The sequence below is a fragment of the Zalophus californianus genome, chromosome 9 (assembly GCF_009762305.2).
Source record: "Zalophus californianus isolate mZalCal1 chromosome 9, mZalCal1.pri.v2, whole genome shotgun sequence".
NCBI lineage: Eukaryota > Metazoa > Chordata > Mammalia > Carnivora > Otariidae > Zalophus > Zalophus californianus.
This window is the reverse complement of record NC_045603.1, coordinates 118,728,653-118,748,722: the sequence shown is the minus strand read 5'-3', so window position 1 is coordinate 118,748,722 and position 20,070 is coordinate 118,728,653. Positions and strand designations below refer to the sequence as shown.

The 20,070-nt window shown below is 37.5% G+C and overlaps 1 protein-coding gene and 1 long non-coding RNA gene across 6 annotated transcripts in view; one reads left to right on the top strand and one right to left on the bottom strand.

Annotated features, from left to right (window-relative positions):
* The window catches only part of C9H10orf67 (chromosome 9 C10orf67 homolog), a 155,326-nt gene that overhangs the window by 60,829 nt on the left and 74,427 nt on the right, over positions 1-20,070 (bottom strand). For all 5 annotated transcript variants that reach the window (XM_027594210.2, XM_027594212.2, XM_027594213.2 and 2 more), the window contains 2 exons: positions 1,084-1,143; positions 268-444 (listed from right to left, as the gene is read on the bottom strand). In XM_027594210.2, the coding sequence (XP_027450011.1) occupies positions 268-444; positions 1,084-1,143 (237 nt within the window). The remainder of the gene's footprint in view (positions 1-267; positions 445-1,083; positions 1,144-20,070) is intronic.
* LOC113922235 lies at positions 219-16,850 on the top strand. Its single transcript, XR_003519937.1, has 3 exons — positions 219-344; positions 13,716-13,828; positions 16,708-16,850. It is a non-coding gene; the product is annotated as an uncharacterized LOC113922235 (long non-coding RNA).

Sequence of the window (20,070 nt, the reverse complement as noted above, 5' to 3'; positions counted from 1 at the left end):
GAGCCTAAACGACCACGTTGAGGATAATGATGGCGTCCTCTTGGGCAGTCAAGGGGCCCAACAAGGACACACTGGTGTAGAGAGAGCAGCCAGAGGTCCCTGCCCAGCTGCAGGCACAGAGAGTGGCGGGGGGGGGGGGGCATCCGGTGTAGGAGATTGTGAGCCGGCCTTGCTCATGCTGGACGTGAGGTCACAATAGCGCTGACACAGCCGTGGCCCTGGGCGGATGCAGGTACCCTAGAGTGTGGTCATAGGAGCAGTTCTTACCACAGGCTGCTCTTCCTCTGCAGATTTCTTTGGAGTCTTAACTTTCCTGGTCTTCACAGTCGAGACACTGATGGAGGGTGAGTGTGGTCTGGAACTTGCTCTAGGTCTGGATGGAATCCTGGGCTGTGAGGGCCACGGGGACACAGCGGTCTCTTCAGCTTTGACTAGTCTCAGGCTCTGGCACACAAAAAGAAGCAGCTTGGTTATTCTCACTTTATTCTTCAGATTCGTGTCCCTTTCTTTTCCTCCTGTGAGTTGGCGTGGCGGGGTCAGATTTCCAGTCCCAAAGGGCATGGCTCTGCTCTTTTCCCAGTACGACACCCTCCTTTCGGTCTGATTTAATGTGTCCCCTGGGTCTGTTTTTCCTCCCACTGATGCCACTGTACTGAGAAAAACATACCAACAGATCAGTATTTTCTGGAAGCTCCTGGAAAGGTGGGAGTGGGGTGAGGAGTGGGGTGACATGACAGCTTGAGGTCTGTATCTTATTTGTGGGAAGCTAGGGGAAGAGAAGGTAGGAGTGTAGGGCCAGGGATCTGAAGAGATGGGGCATGAGCCTTAGGCTCATGCCTAAGGCTCGGGGTAGCAGGACGCGAGCAGCCAGGTTTGCCTTCTTGTTGGTTTATACCCCTCTCACTGAGCTCAGCCATCGCTCCTGGGCTCCCATCCACACTTTCAAGCATTTTCTCCTTCAAACTCGGATCTTAGAAAGTGAAAAGTCTCAATATGGTATGTATACCTTTTTCAACCCAGATGTCAAAATGAGACTCACACAGAATAAAAGAAGAAAAAAAGAACTTAAATTTAAACGCAAACCTTGCCACCGAGGCTGTCCAACTTTTTCCTTGTTTCCATGTCCTCCTTCTGTTTATTAATCTGTGAAATTGAAGGTGCACATTATTTGTTATCGTTTGCAAAAATTAAAAAGGAGAATTTTCTATAAACTTCCTCAAGCAATGGAAGAATAGAATGGTAAAGCACTTAACTGCTAACACGATTATGAGAACGTAAGTTATAATGGTGCATCTGAATTAGAAGAGGAAATTAATTTGTACCTAAAAAAAGAGCACTTAAAGAGGTGAACAGAAAGAAAGCTGTAACTGTTTAAAGTCATTAGCATTTGCTCATTGTTTTAAACATAATAGAAATTATAGAGAAACAGATCATTTGCTTTTGTGGTAATAATTTGTTTCGTATATTATTATGATAGTTATAAATTCCAGGTCTTATAAAAGTTTTGGAGAAATTTCAGGTAATTCAATAGCCAGACCTCAATAATATAGTGGTGAAATTTTGATTTAAAGAGTCAATTCTAGTTTCCGGGCATAAAAGGCTTTTTATCATATATATAATTGAGACATAATCGCGACAAAGAACATTATGTTAGTTTCAGGTCTACAACATAATAATTCAAAAGTTAAAAAAATAATAATTCAAAAGTTGTATATGTTGCAAAATGATGGCCACAATAAATCTAGTTAACATCCATCACCACACAGTTTTAATTTTTTTCTTGTGATGGGAACTTTTAAGATTTACTCTCTTAGCAACTTTCAAATATATAATACAGTATTATTAACTATGGTCACCGTGTTGTACATTACGTTCCCGTGACTTATTTATTTTATAGCTAGAAATCTGTATCTTTTGACCACCTTCACCCATTTCACCCACTTCCCACCCTACCTCTGGCAACCACCGATCAATTCTCTATAAGTTCATATTTTCATTTTGTTTAGATTCCACATGTAAGTGAGATTATACAGTATTTGTCTTTCTCCGACTTCACTTGGTATAATTTCCTTAAGATCCATCTATCTTGTTGCAAGAGGCAAAAAATATATTATTAATGCATGCTTCAATAATATCAAGCTTTTTTTCATCATCTGTATCTGTGACTAATGCCAGGGATTCTAATTCTGGCTAATCTTATGAAATTAAACAATGATGAGATACACCCACAGGTACAACTCTTTTCCAAAATATCTCTCACCTACAGATAGGGCAGGTCTGCCTCATGAAATCTTGAGGTCTGGGGGGACAGTAACTGATGTCCATGAAGCACTGCGTTTAGGAAGAACTGGGCAGGTGTGCTCAGATGAAGGATAATGTGCAAAGGTTCAATTTTACTTTAAATGCAATAGGATACCAATGAATAATTTGAACTCTTGGGGGGGCATGAATGGGACATGATAATATTTATTGTATGAAGTCAAAAATTGGGGGGAGTCATGTTTGTGGTCATGGCTGAGTAACTGCTATGAAACCAACCTTCCCACAGATGACAACGATAAGCTCCAGAAAAAATATATTTAAAAAAGTTACCTGAAGACAATGGCTTTTAACTTAGCAGCAATGCCCCGTCTGTCTGTGTGGAACAACTAAAACTCTGGTGGAAAACCTGCAGCCTTTCAGGATTGCTGGAGACACAGTTCAGGGCAACCAGAGCCAGGGAAAGTTCCAAGGCAAGGAAATCCCAAGGAAAGCCAGACTGCAGAGCCCCCAACTTTGTGCATAAATTTTGCCCAAACCCTTAGCAGATGCCTGAATCATGCTTGGCAGTGAAGCTGAGGCTCAAAGATTGAGTTGAGATTTGAGCTTCGATCCACTGCATGCAAGACAGATGTTGCAGTTTAAATCCAAGTTAATTGCCTGATTTTTTTTTTAAGTAGGCTCCACGCCCATCATGGAGCCAGCACAGGGCTTGAACTCAGCACCCCAAGATCAAGACCTGAGCTGAGATCAAGAGTCGGTCGCTTAACTGACTGAGCCACCCAGGCATCCCTAATTGCCTGATTTTTAAAAATAACACACAGCATTCACAATGCCTGTAAAATGCCAAAATGCTCAACATACAACTGTATGTTGCTGATCTATTCTAGAGCGAAAAGACTCTTAACACAGACTGACAGTGAGATGGTACCTCAAAAAGGGTGGAATGAGGTCTCTGAAGTGTGGACAGAATGAAAGAAAAACAAACACTGTTAACTCGGAATTCTGTACTGACAGAAAATATTTTTCAAGATTGAAGTATCTGAAAGAAACAGAAGGATTGCCTCAATAGCAGTCCTGATCTACAAGAAGCATTAAAGGAATCTCCTCAGACTGAAGAAAAATGATCCCAGAGAGAACCTCCAATATTTAGGAAGGAATGTAGAGCATCAGAAAGGGTCAATATGTAAGACTATTTTGTCTTAATTTCTTTCAAATACATACAACTGTTTAAAGCAAAAACTGTAATACTGACGTAAATATAATATATAAAACAACTTTAATTTGAAGAATGGAGAAATAGATCTATATAAACAAACCTATAATTTCAAGGTTTCTATATTTTACATGAAACAGCCTTAAATTAACTCTAAGTAAACTGTAAAAAGTTAAGGATGTAGATTATAATTGCTAGAGCAACCACTAAAAGATAGGCAAAAAGCCAAAATAATAATAAATAAATTAGGGGCGCCTGGGTGGCTCATTCAGTTGAGCAACTGCCTTCAGTTCAGATCATGATCCTGGAGTCCCAGAATCGAGCCCCACATCAGACTCCCTGCTTCTCCCTCTCCCTCTGCCCCTGCCCTGCTCCTTCTCTCTTTCTCACTCTCTTTTAAATAAATAAATAATAAAAAAATAAATTAAATTGGAATTCTAAAACATATGAAAAGGACAGCCAAAAAAAAAAAAAAAAAGAACAATGAAAAACCTGGAGGGGACATAGAGAAAACAAATAATAAAATGGTAGACCTGAATCCAACCCTATCAATAATAACACTGAGTGTTGATAGATGGAACAGTCTAGTTAAAATGCAGAAATAGGCAGAATGTATAAAACAGCAAGACCCAATTATTTGCTGTCTATAACACAAGCACTTTAAATATAAATACACAGAGAGGTTGAAAATACGTGTATTGAAAAAAATGCAATGCAAACATAAGAAGGCTGGCAGTACTACATTTATGCCTAACATGTATAGTAGATTTCCGGATCAGAGAATTACTAGAGACAAAGAGGGACATTTTATAATGATAAAAGGGTCAATTCATGGGAAGACATAATAATTATAAATGCAAATGCACCTAATAATAGAGCTTTAAAACACATAAGGTAAAAATTGGCAAAATTATATATGGAGAAAAATAACACCCCCTCCCAGGAATTGAAAGAAATAACAGAAAAGTTAAAGACACATAGATGACCTAAAAAGCACTATTACTACCTTGATTTAATTGATAACAACTGCATCAACTGCAGAATATAAATTATTTTCAAGTAGATATAGTACAGTCCCATCATAGACTACAGGCTGTTTTGGCCATACAATGACTGCCAACAAATTTATAAAAATTTAAATCATAGGGAGGATGTTCTCTGATCACAATGGAATTAAATTAGAAATCAATAACAAAAAATATATCTAGGAAAATCACTAATATTTATAAATTAAACAACACAGTTCTGAATCACAGGGGAAATCAGAAATTAGAAAATATCCTAAACTGAATGAAATATAGGATACCAAAATGTGTAGGATGCTGCTCAGAGGGAGATTAATAGCTTTAAATGCTCAATTAAAAATAATAAAAAGCCTGAGATCAATGACCTCAAGTTCCACCCTAAGAAGGTAAAAAAAAAAAAGAGCCTGTAAACAAAAAATAAATAGAGGGGGGAAAAGGACAAAGATCAGGGCTGATATCAATGAAATAAAAAAGGAAAAATAGAGAAAATAGAGCCAAAACTAATTTCTTGAAAGGATCAGCAAAATTAATAACCCCCCAACTAGACTGATCAAGAACATAATTTACTAATGTCAGGAATAAAAGAGGGTTTGTTATTTCAGATCCTATAGATATTAGAAGGATAATAAGAGAATGCTATGGAAATCCTCATATCAACAAATACGTAATTAAATAAAGTGAACAAATTGAATAACACAACCTAGCAAAACACAAAATGAAATAAAAAATGTGAATAGCTCTATAGCTATTAAAGAAAAGAAATCCATTATCAAAAACCTTTGCATAAAGAAAACTCTAGGCCCAGATAGTTTCATTGGTGAAGTCTATCAAACATTTAAGAGAGAAATGACAGAAATCTTTTTAATAACACCACTAAAATTGTTTTCAGAAGATAGAGAAGACATTTCTCAAGTCATTTTATGAAGCCAGCATAACTCTAACACTAAAACCCAAAAAACAAACACACACACAGAAAGAAAATTTAGAGATCAATGTCCCTTATGAACATAGATTCAAAAGTCTTCAATGTACTACTAATAAATTGAATGCAGTAGCGTATAAAATGTATGAAAGGTCATAACAAAGAGGGGTTTATTTCAGGAATGCAAACCTGCTTCAACATTCACGAACCAAAGTATTTCACCAAATTACGGGGGATAAAGAAAAAAAATATAGTTGTTCCAATAGCTGCAGAAAAAAAGCATTTGACAAAATTCAACTGCCGTTCACGAAAGAAACTCTCAGAAAACTAGCAATAAAAGGAAACTTCCTCAACCTGACAAATGACTGCCATGAAAAACTTACAGCCAAATCATACTTAATGATGACATAATAAAGTTTGCCCCTCTAAGACTGGGAAGGAGAAAAGAACGTTTCTTCTCACCACTGTTATGCAACACTGTATTGCAAGTCCTAAATGTCATAAATGTTTATAACATTTTATATAACATTATAAGTTATAAAACATTAAAAAGAGGGGTGCCTGGGTAGCTGGATCGGTTAAGTATCTGCCTTTGGCTCAGGTCATGATCCCTGGGTCCTGGGATTGAACCCCACCCACATCAGGCTCCCTGCTTAGCAGAGAGTCTGCTTGTCCGTCTCCCTCTGCCCCTCCCCCTGACTTGTGCGCTCTCTCTCTCTCTCTCTCTCTCTCTCTCAGATAAATAAAATCTTTAAAAGAAATAAAACACTAAAAAAAAAAAGAAAAGGTACAAAGATCAGAAGCAAAGTAAAACTGTCTCTATTTACAGAAGACCTGATTGCTTACATATCAAGAATCTACAGATTGTTTACATTTGAAGGAATTCATTATTATTGTAACTATTAAGTGAATCTAACAAGGTTGCAGGATACAAAGTTACTATAAAATCAGTTGTATTTTTATATACCAGTACCAAACAATTGGAAATAAAGCCTAAAAACAATTCCATTTCTAATAGCATCAAGAATGATAAAATAGGAATAAATTTAACAAAAGATGTGCAAAAACCTCTACACCGAAGATGACAACATACTGGTAACAAAAATTAAAGAAGACCTAAATAAACAAAGATGTATACCATGCTTATGGGTTGGATGATTCAGTCTAGTAAAATGTTCATATGTCAATCTCCTCGAGTGTATCTGTAGATTTATACCACAATCCTAATCATAAAACACACTTAGTTTTTTTTTTTTGTTAAAGTGGACAAGTTGTTTCTAAAACCTATACGAAAATACAGAGCATCTAGAATTTTCAAAATGACTTTGAAAAAGAACAAAGTTAAAGGACTTACTGTTACTTGTTTTCAAGACCTCTTAGAAAGCCACAGAAATTAATATAGTGTAGTACCAACTTAAGGATCAACAAATCATTACAACAGAATAGAGAACCCCAGAATATACCTGGCTGATTTTCAACAAAGGTTCCAAAGCAATCAATCCGATGGAGGAAAAAAATATAAAAATTGACACTTACGCCACACCTTACACAAAAATTAAGTTAATATAGATCATACACCCGAGGAGCCTGGGTGGCTGATTTGGTTAAGCTGCCAACTCTTGATTTAGGCTCAGGTCATGACCTCAGGGTCCTGGGATGGAGCTCTACCTCTGGTTCCATGCTCAGAGGGAGTCGGCTTGAGGATTGTCTTTCCCTCTTCCTCTGCCCCTACCTGCGCTTGTTCTCTCTGTCTCAAATAAATAAATAAATCTTTTAAGAAATATATAGATCATACACCTAAACAAGGTGTCTTGGGTTTTTTTTTTTTAGAAAACATAAAAGAGTATCTTCTTGACTTCAGGGTAAGCAAATGTTTCTAAGCATATATAAAGTGATATCCATAAAGGAAAATAACTGATAAATTAGGCTTTAAAGATAAAAAAATCTTTTCCCATCAAAATACATTGTTAAGCAAATGAACAGAAAAGGCATAACTGAGGAGAAGATATTTACAAAATGTGTACTGGCAAAAGACTGGTGTCTAAGATAAAATTTCTGTACTGTAGTTGCATGTTTAGTTTTGAAGAACCTCTCTAGTTACCTAGTTTCTCTGCACTTATTCACTAATTAAAAAAAAAACTCAATGTTTTAAAATGACCTTTTATTTTGAAATAATTGTAGATTCACATGCAATGATAAGGAATGATACAGCAAGAACTTAAAATACTCTTTACCTCCTTTCCCCTAATGTTAACATCTTGCAAAACTATAGTACAATATCACAACCAGGATATTGACATTGATACAATCCACCAATCTTATTCAGATTTCCCTAGTGTGCATTTGTATGTGTGTATTTTATGCTATACAATTATAGCACCTGTGTAGGATTACCTGTCTACTACCACAGTGAAGATACAGTATCTTTGCAGTGATCAATACAAAGATCCTCTGTGTTGCCCTTTTGTAACACACCCACCTCCCTTACTGTGCCCCTCTCCTCATCCCTAACCCTGGCAACCACTAATTTGTTCTCCATTTCTAAAACTTCATCCTCTCAAAAGTGTTATATAACTATATTATACACCTGAAACTAAAATAACACTGTATGTTAATTATAGTGGAATTTTTAAAAGAGTGTTATAGAAATTAATCATACAATGTATAGCCTTTGGGGATTGTTTTTTTCATTCAGCATAATTCCCTGGAGATTCATCCAAGTTGTTGCTGTATCCTTAGTGTATTCCTTTTTGTTGCTAAATAGGATTCTGAGGTATGGGTACCCCACAGTTTAACCATTCACATGTTTAAGGACATATAGGTTGCTTCCAGGTTTTGACTATTATGAATAAAGCTCTTTTGAACATTTGGGTATGGTTTTTTGTTTTGTGACTATGTTTTTATTTCTCTGGGAAAATCCATAAGAGTGCAATAGCAGGATTATATTGTAATTGCATGTTTAGTTTTTAAAGAAACTGTCAAACTGCTTTCCTAGTTATCCATTTCCTCTCCATCTTGCCAGGACTTAGTGTCATCAGCCCCTTTTAAAAATTTTAGTCAGTCTGGATAGGTCTGTAGTGATATCTCAGTATGGTTTTATTTTGCATTTCCCTCAGGGTTAATAATATTGAACATTTTTTTCATGTGCCTCTTCAATAAAATGTCTGGTCATGTCTTTTGCTCTTTTTCTAGTTGGATTTTTTTGTACTGTTGAGTTTTGAGAGGACTTTATTTATCTAGATGTTAGTCCTTTGTGAGATACGTGGTTCACAAATCTTTTCTCTAAGTCTGTAGGCTTGTCTTTCATCTGCTTCATGTGTGCTTTCATGGAGAAAAGCTTTTAATTTTGATGAGGTCCCTTATGGACTGAATCTTTGTGTCCCTGCAAAATTCATATGATGGATCCTCAATGTGATGGTATTAGAAAGTGGAGGCTTTGGGAAATAATTAAATTTGATTAGGTCCTAAGAGTATTACACTCTCATGATGGGATTGATCCCCTTATAAGAAGAGGAAGACAGTGAGCTAGAGGGCTCTAGCTCTCCCCCTGTCTCTCAGTCTCCCCCTCCTTCCCCACCTACCCAGCACTTCATGTGTACGCACTGAAGCAAGGCCAAGTGAGTACACTGGGAGAAAATGTCATTCTGCAATCCAGGAATCAGGCTCTCACTAAACACCTAATCTGCTGGCCTCTTGATTTTGAACTTCCCAGCCTCCAGAACTGAGAGAAAAAATTGTTGTTTAAGCCACCCAATCTGTGGTATTTTGTTATACCAGCCTGCGTATATCAAGATAGGACAGAGTAGCCCAATAATCAGTCTTTCCTTTTATGAATTGTGCTTTTGATATCAATACTAAGAACTCTTTGTTTAACCCCAGATCCCAAAGATTTTCTCTTATTTTTTCCCCAAATGTTTATGGTTTTATATTTTTCATTTAAATCTATGATCCATTTGGAGTGTTTGTGTTAGATAAAAGGTTTAAATTCATTTCTGGGGGCCACAGATGTCCAATTACTCCTGCACCAAATGTTGAAAAGGCTATCCTTCCTCCCAGTAAACTGCTTCTGCATTTATGTAAAAAAAAAAAAAATCAGTTGAACATATCTGTGTGGATCTACTTCTGGGTTCACTGTTCTGTTCTAAGAGCTCTACAACCACAGTTCTTTGATTACTGTAGCTATATAATAAAACTTAGTATCAGGTAAAGTGAGTCCTAATTTATTTTTTTTTCAAGATTGTTTCAGATATTCTAGGGCCTTACTTTTGGAATAAAATTGTCTATGTCAACAAAAAAAAACTAGCTGGGATTTTGATAGAAATATATTAAACTAGAGCCCAATTTGGGGAAGAACTGACATCTTTACTACATTGGGTTGTCCAATCCATGAACATAGTATGTCATTTATTTGGGTCTCTGATTTCTTTCACTAGCATTTTATAATTATCAGCATACAGAACCTATACATGTTTGGTTAGATTTATATTTATTTATGTTTCTTTTGGAGCAACTACAAATTGCACTGTATTTTTAATTTTTGTTTCCATATGTTCATTCCTAACATATAGAAAGACAGTTGATTTTTAGAAGGAAAACATTCAGTCTTTCATCATTGAGTCTGATGTAAGATAAAGGATTTTTTTTGGCACATGCTCTTCATCAGTTTGAGGAAGTTCCCTTCTTTTCCTAGATTGCTACGAGTTTTTTTCATGAATCGGTGTTGGATTTTTTCAAATGATTTTTCTCCATCAATTGACATGATCATGTGCAATGTCTCTATTAGCCTGTTCTTATGGATTTTATTGATTTATTTTCAAATGTTAAACTAGCCTTTCATTTTATGAATAAATCCCAGTTGGTCATAATATATAATTTTTTATACATAGCAGGCTTCAATTTGCTCATTTTTTAAAGGATTTTTGCACCTAAATTCATGAAGGATATTGCCCTATAGTTTTTGTTTTTGCCTACGGTCTCTGTATGGTTTTGGTACCATGGCAATACTAGCCTCATATAATGCACTGTGAAGTGATTCTGCCTCTTCTAATTTTCTGATATATATTGTGTAAAACTGGTGTTAATTCTTTAATGTCTGGTAAGATTCTCTAGTGAAACTATCCAGACATTCTGCAAATTCAGTTTTCAGGAGCTTTTAAATTAGAAATTCAATTTTTATGGTCATATGACTTTTAAGAATATTTCATTTTGATTGAATTTTGGTAGTTACTGGTTTTTGAGGAATTGCTCCATTTTTTTCTAAGTTGTGAAATTCACGAGCATAAAGTTGTTTGTAGTTTCCCCAGTTATCCTTTTAAAGATGATAAGTTCTATAGTGATATCTCATTTTATTCTTAAAGTTGGAGGTTTGTGTCTCTTGCCCATCTCCTTCCATATGTATTAGTCATGCTAGAGGTTTGTCAATTTTATTGGTTTATTTTCAAAGAACTAGGTTTTTGATTTCCTCTGTTGTTTTCCCATTTTCAATTCCATTTATTTCTGCTATTATCATTATTATTTACTTCCTTTCTGGTTGATTTGTGTTTATTTTGCTCTCTGTTTCTAATTTTTTGATGTAGAAACTACAATTATTGATTTGAGACCTTCCTCTTCTCTACCGCAAGCATTTAGAGGTATATTTCCTTCTCAGCACTGCTTTAGCTGTATCTCATATATCTGGTATGTTTTATTTTTCATTCTGCCTTAGGTACTTAAAAAATTGTATTGAGACTTCCTCTTAACCCTCCCTATTCCCAGTTTGCTGAGAGTTTTCATCATAAATATATGTTGGACTTTCTCATGTGTTTTTTCTACATCTATTTGCCCTCTGGCTCCAACATTTTACATTTTTCTCATATACAAAATCCCCTCCTGCACCTTATTCTAGAAATTCTGTGGTTTTAGCCATTACATTTAGGTTTATGATCCATTTGAGTTAACTTTTATATGAGGTGTGAGGTAAAGTTGAGGTTCATTTTTTGCTTATAGTTATCCATGTGTTCCAACACCTTTTGTTGAAAAGATCATCCTTTCCTTCTTGAATTGGCTTGGCACCTTTGTCAGAGATCAGTTCACCATATATGACCCACTAGGTTTATTTCTGGGGTCTCTATTCTATTCTTTCAATCTATATGTTTATCCTTATGCCAATATCATTGTACCTTGACTACTGTGTCTTTAGGATAAGTCTTGAAAGCAGGTTGTGTGAGCCCTTCAGCTTTGTTCTTTTTCAAAATTATTTCAGCTATTTAAGGTCCATGAATTTTCCATATAAATTTTAGAGGAGCTTGTTGATTTAAAAAAAAAAAAAAGCCTGCTAGGATTTTGATTGGGATTGTGTTGAATCTATAAATCAATCTGGTTGTTTTTATTTTGTGTTTATATCATCTAAATCATGAACATGGTATGTTTCTCCATCTATTTAAGTCTTTAATTTCTCTCAGGAGTGTTTTATATGCTTTTGTATATATTTTGTCAAATTTATCCATAAACATTTCCTATTTTTATGCTATTATAAGTGGTGTTTCTAAAAATTTCCATTTTTGATTGTTTATTGCTTGTATACAGAAATACATTGTTTTTATATCTTGATCTTTGTGAACTTGCTAAATTCACTTATTAATTCTAGTGGCTTTTTTGTAGATTCTTTAAGATTTCTTATATAGATGATCATGTCATCTGGGAATAAAAATGGTTCTACTTCTTCCTTTCCAATCTGGATGCCACTTATTTCTTTTTCTTATATTAGTGTACTGGCTAAGATCTAAAATACAATGTTGAATGGAGATGATAAGAGCTGAAATTCCTTTTTTTGTTGTTTTCTTTTTTATTATTATGTTCAGTTAGCCAACATATAGTAGTACATCATTAGTTTTTGGTGTAGTGTTCAACAATTCATTAGTTGTGTATAACACCCAGAAGAGCAGAAATCTTGTCTCATTCCTGACCTTAGCCGTCAGTCTTTCCATGAAACATGGCAGTAGTTTTAAATGTTTTGTAGATACCCATTATAAGCTCTATTCCTATTTCTCTAAGAGTTTTTTTTTTTAAGTAGGCTCCACACCCAGCATGGACCCAACATGGGGCCTGAGCTCACGAGCCTGAGATCAAGACCCGAGTGGAGATCAAGAGTCAGACGCTTAACCGACTGAGCCACCCAGGCGCCTCTCACTAAGAGTTTTATCACAAATGTATATTGGACTCTCTCAAATGCTTTTTCTACGTTTATATCTGCCTTCTGCCTCATACATTTTACATTTTTCCCATATGCAAAACACATTCATCCTCACCCAAGGCCTCCAAAAATCCCATCCTATTACAGTGTCAGCTTGAAGCCAAGATCTCATTGTCTAAATATGGTCCAGGTGCACATAAGCCTCCTTGAATATAGTCTGTCTTGATCTGAAGGCCCAGGAACTAAAGAGACAAGTTATCCAACCCCCATAGCCAACATAACATAGTGGGACATTGGATAACCTCTAGGGACCCTCTCCTTCCAAAAAAGGAAAGAGTATAAGGCATATAACGATGACCAATCTGTAGTATTTTTTGTTTCTCACACATGGTTCCTTATTTCCTGCCAACTTACTTTTGGTTTACATTCACCCTGCAGAAAAGGTCACTCGTTCTTAGCCTAATGTGGGAGATCACCACTGACACCTCTTCTCTCTCTATCTCTCTCTCTCTCACACACACACACACACACACACACGTACATTCTAGCATGCCCAGCACTGTGACTTCTGTTTCTGGTTTGCCCAGACTAGTGAATCCCCTAAGGGGAAGCTCAGTTTGGAATGCTAAGTTCTCCCTGATGTGTCTCCCTTGATTTTGATTTTACCTGGTAATCCCTCTTTTGTCAATTCTTTGGTGCTTTATTTATAAAAACGTTTATACTATTTCATCTAAATTGTTTTTGTTTTCTTTTTTCTGGGAGTTGGTTTGAATGCCTAGCTTACTTGATAGTTTCCCCTACTATAATCAATATCAGTGTGCATAACGGAAAAAGCTTAGGCCCTTTCCCAAACAGTTTGAATTTTCCCTCAGAATCCTCTTAATACACTGGAGTTGATACACAGAATCATGTCTGCTCTTGGGAGGAGCTTTCAGGTCTCTAGCTATCAGAGGGACCAACCGTCCTGGTTTGCCTGACTGGGGGGTTTCTAGTTACAAGACTCTCCACGTTAAGCCTGGAGACTTTCTGGTCAGACCAGGATGCGCTGGTCACCCTCTCAACTACAACTCTGTTTTCATCACTAAGTGTAGGTGTGAGTAACCCATCCCTCTTTTCTTAAAGGAGGACATGAACCATCATACTTTCCAGTGAGAACAGATAATCCCATGGCCCTGCAGCTCCTTATCTGTCCTCCGCCTGCTGGTTGACCAATGAAGTGGCTCAGCTGGACCGAAGTAAGTTCTCTGGGAGACTTGATATTGATGGCATTGGTGCCACTTCCTCGAACTCAAGTCTGGGTGATCTTAACAGGGCATTTCCCTGGCCAGGAATCTTCTAGAACAAAGATGCACTAGATGGTCCCCAGTAAATGTATAAAGTGGTATGGAGCTGGTGTTCCTCTCCTGCAGCACTTTCCATGACTCATCCTGCTGGCCTAGCCCAACATCACCTTGTGGTGGAGTGATAAAAGATCAAGAGAGAGTGTCCTCTCCATTCATTTTCTTCTTGTAAATTGTTATTTTTTTTAGTGAACTTTACACATATACCAGGTATGCTAGTGGTACTTATGGCTCTGATCCTTGCACAACATCTGGGATTACTATAGCACAACACAACACCAGGTATTACCCACAGTGAACATTTACTGCAACTACTACTCTGTGACAGATAAATGACAATTTCTTCAAATGGGAATTTGGAGCTTTCTGCCTGAACTCAGCATTAATGGCTTATGTTCATTGTAATGTATTAGTGTAACATTCTGACAGAGAGGTGTCAAGGGAGAGAATCGGGAACTAAATGAATTAAATAAAAACAAAGAAAAGAGGATCAGGACTAGAACAGAACAAAGATATTTCCCTTAACTACACCTGGCTAAGAGTTTTTCCTTATTAAAGAGGGCAGCACATCTCAATGGATGGTCCAAGGATCCATGGGGTTCCCAAAATCTTTAGGGCTTTTGCAACATCATTATTATTTTCCTAACAATATGAAAACAATCATCACCTTTTTTCACTCTCATGGTCTCACCAGCATACAGTGGAGTTTTCCAGAGGCTCCGTGATATTTACCCTGACAGAATGAACGCAGAAGCAGATATAAGGATCCAGCTGTCTTCTAGTCAGCCAGATATTCAAGAAATTTGCAAAAATGCAAGGCAATGACACTCTTACTAAACTTTTTTGTTTTGGAAACCATTTTTATAAAAAATATGCTATTTATTTTAGCATGTAAAAGATTGTTATTGTTATTTTTAAATGAACTAATAAATAATTTGATTGTTTTAATTTCACATGCAGTAAATATTAGCTGATAAAACCAATCTAAACCAAATCTCCTTAGAGGCCTCAATAATTTTTAAGAGTGGAAAGGGATCCTAAGACCAAAAAGTTTGAGAACCACTGGAACAAAACCTATAAATTAATATGTAAATTAACCTATAAATTAAAGCACACTCTAGTTAGTTCATATATTGTACAGCTGTGTCACATGCGTATTAACGGTATTACCAGCTTATTAAACTATATGTAGTTCATGCTATAGTGTGGGTTAAGTGATTTTCAACTAATCACTTTTAAAATTCATTCCTTCATTTACTCATAACAGATATTTGCGTATCTCCTCTGTGGCAGCCACCATGGTAGGTTTCGGGGTACAACTGTGAACAAGATGCAATTCCTGTATCTTGATGTAGCTCACCAGATGGAAATAACAGATAAGTCAACAGGCCATCTCCATACAGTGTGAGGAAAGCCACGAGAGGGGGACTGTGTGCTGTATAAGCCTGAGGGTGAGCACCTGCTCCGGTCTAGGGGAGTAAGGCGGAGGGTTTCCCAGAGGTGTTATCCGAACTCTGACCTGAAGAATGAGCAGGAGCTAACCAAGAGGTGGCACTTTAGGAAGAGGAAACCACATAGAAGAAACAGTACTCTGAGACATTTGGTAATAAAACTCCTGATTATAGGTAGACAAATGTGTCTGTTGATTTCATGGGGGATGAATTGCTGCATGGGTCTGAGGGCTTCACTGTGGTGGATTTGGAACAACACTGGCTCAAAGGAACTTTTCCTTTCACAAGGTTTGCCCTCTGCCCTGTGACTTACAAGTAGATCATGAAGGCTGAGCAGGGCTATGAGATGTCCAGGACTGTGTGGAGCAAGCACATTTTCCGACTGGTGGGCAGGAACTCACTGACAGTGAGACAGGGAACACATGGATAGTAGAACTTGCTCTGCGGTCTACCAAGTATATAGGGATGCAGTCACCTTGAGCCACTACTCATGTCATTCTTGTCTTTATTAATTGCCACGATTCCCAGAGCTATAATGTAAATGAAGTTTCCCACAGATCACTGGAAGCATCCCCCAGATTTCAAAGTGGTTCTCAATCCTGTGGCAGCAACAGTTGGCAGACTATAGATTCTACCTGTGGAACACCAGCGTCAGAACAGTGATAGTACCGGAGGGGCACCTGGGTGGCTCAATCAGTTGGGAGTCTGACTCTTGACTTCGGCTCAGGTCATGATCTCAGGGTTGTGAGAAAGAGCCCCTTGTGGGGCACCCTGCTAGGCATGGAGGCTGCTTAAGAGCTCTCTCTCCCTCTCCCCTTAACCCTCCCCACACTTGCACGCTCACTCTCTCTCTCTCTAAAAATAAATAAATAAATAAAAATGTACAGTGATAGTACTAATGAGAAGTGATATAATAACCTAAAATTTATCAAATACACAGGACTAGACACAGAAACTCAGACATATATTTTATTATAGTAAATGTCTGGGTCATCAAAATACTGATTTCCTAGTTGAATGGCCAAACACTGCCACATTACCTGGTATATGTCTAGACAGACCTGAGGCATGACTCAGAGGGAGCTCAGGCAACAGGGACCCCAGTTATGGGATCAAGGCCAAATGCAGCAGTAACTCAGGGCTGGGTCCCCAGAATACGGGGCTACAGCAACCTTTGTAACTCCTTTCTATCTTACGTCTGGGTTGTCCCTAGAAGCCAAGTACACTGGGATGAAACAGATGAAAAAATAGTTAAAATTAAGAGTTCGGTTATAGTACTTTTCTGATGAGTACACTTTTTTTTGTTGTTGTTTTTTAACCAAGGAGGTGAATGATCTGTACACTGAAGACTACAAGACATTGATGAAAGAAATTGAAGAAGACACAAATAAATGGAAAGATAACTCATGTTCCTGGACTGGAAGAATTAATATTGTTAAAAGGGCTATACTACTCAAAGCCAATGCGATCCCTATTATGATTCCAGTTTTTACAGATTGCACTTTTTACCAAGGTAGAAAAAATAATTCTAAAACTTATATGGAATCACAAAAGATCCCCCCCCCACAAAACCCAAGCAATGCTGAGAGAGAAGAACAAATCTGGAAGCATCACACTTCATGATTTCAAAGTATATTATAAAGCTACAGTAATCAAAACAGTATGGTACTGGCATAAAAACAGACACACAGACCAAACGAAAGAGAGTTGAGAGTCCAAAACTAGACCTATGAATAAATAGCCAACTAATAATTGACAAAGGAGCCAAGGACACTCAATAAAGAAAAGACAGTCTCTTCAATAAATGGTGCTGGGAAAATTGGACATTCACATGTCAAAGAATGAAACTAGACCCCTATCTTATACCACTCCCCCAGATTAACTCAAAATAAATTACAGACTTAAATGCAAGGCCTGAAGCCATAAAATTCCTTGAAGAAAACATAGGGGAAAAGCTTCTTGACATGGGTATCAGCAATGATTTTTTTTGGATATAACACCTAACGCACAAGTAACAAAATAAAAAATAAACAAGAGAGACTATATCACATTGAAGAGCTTCTGTACAGCAAAACAATCAACAAAATAAAAAGGCAACTTATGGAATGGCAGAAAATATTTGGAAATCATATATCTGATAAGGGATTAATATCCAAAATATATATAGATCTCATACAACTCCATTGCAAAAGAAATAAAAATAAAAGTAAACCAAATAATCCAGTTAAAAATGGGCAGATGATTGAGGTACCTGGGCGGCTGGGTGGTTGAGTATCTGACTCCTGCTTTCAGCTCAGGTCATGATCTTGGGGTCATGGGTTCGAGCCCCGCATCCAGCTCTCCACTCAGCCTGGAGTCTGCTTGTCCCTCTCTCACTCTGCCCCTCCCTGCACTCACTTGTATGCACACGCACGTGTGTGTGTGTGCTCTCTCTCTCACGTAAATAAAATCTTAAAAAAATAGGGAGGTGATCTAAGTAGACATTTCCCAAAGAAGATATTCAAATGGCCAACAGGTACATGTGAAGGTATTCAGCACCATTAATCATCAGGGAAATGCAAATCAAAACCATTAATGAGATATCACCTCATACTTGATAGAATGGCTATCACTATAGATAACAATGGTCAGCAAAAATGTGGAGAAAAGGGAACACTTGTGAATTACCATATGACCCAGCAATTATTCTTCTGAGCATTTATCTGAAGGAAGCAAAATCACTATATCAAAAAGATACCTGCACGCCCATGGTCGCTGCAACATTATTCATGATAGCAACACACGGAAACAACCGAAGTGTCCACGAACAAATGAATGGAAAAGAAAATGTGGCATTGATATGATGCAATACTATTCAGCCATAAAAAAAGAAGGAAATCCTGCCATTTGCAACAACATGGATGGGCCTTGAGGACATTATGCTAAACGAAATTAGTCAGAGGAAGACAAATACCGTATGATCACTTATACGTGGAATGTAAAAAAACTGAACTTAGAGAAACAGATTGGTGATTGCCAGAGGTGGGGAGTGAAGTGAGGTCGGCGAAATGGGTGAAAGTGATCACAGTACATAAACTTCTAGTCATAATAAACGTCCTAGGAATATAACATACATCATAGTGACTATAGTTAACACTACCGTATTGTATATTTGAAAATTGCAAAGAGAGCAAATCTTAGAAGTTCTTATCACAAGAAAACAAATTTTGTAACTGTGTGGTGATGGATGTTAACTCGATTTACCATGGTGATCACTTTACAATATACACATATATCAAATCCTCTTGTTGTACACCTAAAACCAATACAGTGTTATGTGGCGATTACATCTCAATTTTTATTTTTTTATTTTTTTTTAAAGATTTTATTTATTTATTTATTTGAGAGAGAGAATGAGAGAGAGAGAGAGAGAGAGCACATGAGAGGAGGAAGGGTCAGAGGGAGAAACAGACTCCCTGCTGAGCAGGGAGCCCGATGCGGGACTCGATCCCGGAACTCCAGGATCATGACCTGAGCCGAAGGCAGTCGCTTAACCAACTGAGCCACCCAGGCGCCCCATCTCAATTTTTAAACAGATAAATGGAAGCCACTATGCATAAGAATCACAGGAAGATACAAAATTATTTCATACGCTTCCCTTCGAGCCAATCTCCGGATACCATGATTCCAAATTTCATTGCTTCCCTACACTTACTGGTGGTGCCTTATTACTTGCAGCTCTTTGACTTCTTAGACTAGGTTCTTAAGAGACCAGAAAATAAACTGCATTGGAAAACAGTAATAGGCAAGCATGGAACAAAAACCCTGCAGTGAGAACATTTTTACATTTCTACAAAAAGACTGCATCCACTCTACCGTCTCCCACTTCTCCATCTAGGTACAATCATCAATCCAGAAATCTTCATTTCTGGAAAAAAAAGTAGTGTGGCAAGAAACAAAGGAAGCCAGAGAGCCGCAAAGCCAGCCTCCCTCCAAGTTAGGAACAGAATGCCTTGGTGGGAGGGAGGGGGTGCCAAACAGTGACCTTGCTGGGCCCAAAGGTATGCCCCGGAAACCTCGGTCATGATAAGAACCTTAAGCAGACTCTCTCTTCTGAAAACATGAACCCCCAAACTAGTTCTGAGCTTGCTGAAGGCTCTTGTGAGGGGAGGCGGGGGCCGGTTTGTGATGCAAGATCTTGCTGCTTGGCAACAAGCTTGGTGCTCCACAAACTTCCAAACAACAAAATAAAACATGATTGGTTCCCCTGTGGGCAATACAATAGCACCCGTTAACTGCTTAAGGTTTAAATAAAGAGGCCAAGTAAAACTATGGGTTCTGTTCACAGTATCGCACAAACTCACTGATCAAGGAGTTTAATTCCTTCTCTAACGTCGTTAACAAACTGACAATATAACATTTGCTTCCCATTCTATAAAAACAGTTTGAATTTTAATGACAATGTGCACATTTCGTTTGTTTTGAGAAACAACTCCTAGACTTTGGAGCAATGACAGAAGGGGGTGGGGAGAGAAAAAATTGACCAAGTATACTCAAATAATGGAGACGAATTTTATAGGCGAGGTATCTAAAAGTAAAGGGTTCAAAACAACATTATTTGTTAGCACATGGTTTCTGTGAATAGCTAACCATAATTTTTTTCCTTGCCTGCATTCCCAAGTTGGTTTCATAGAAGGCTTTATTGTC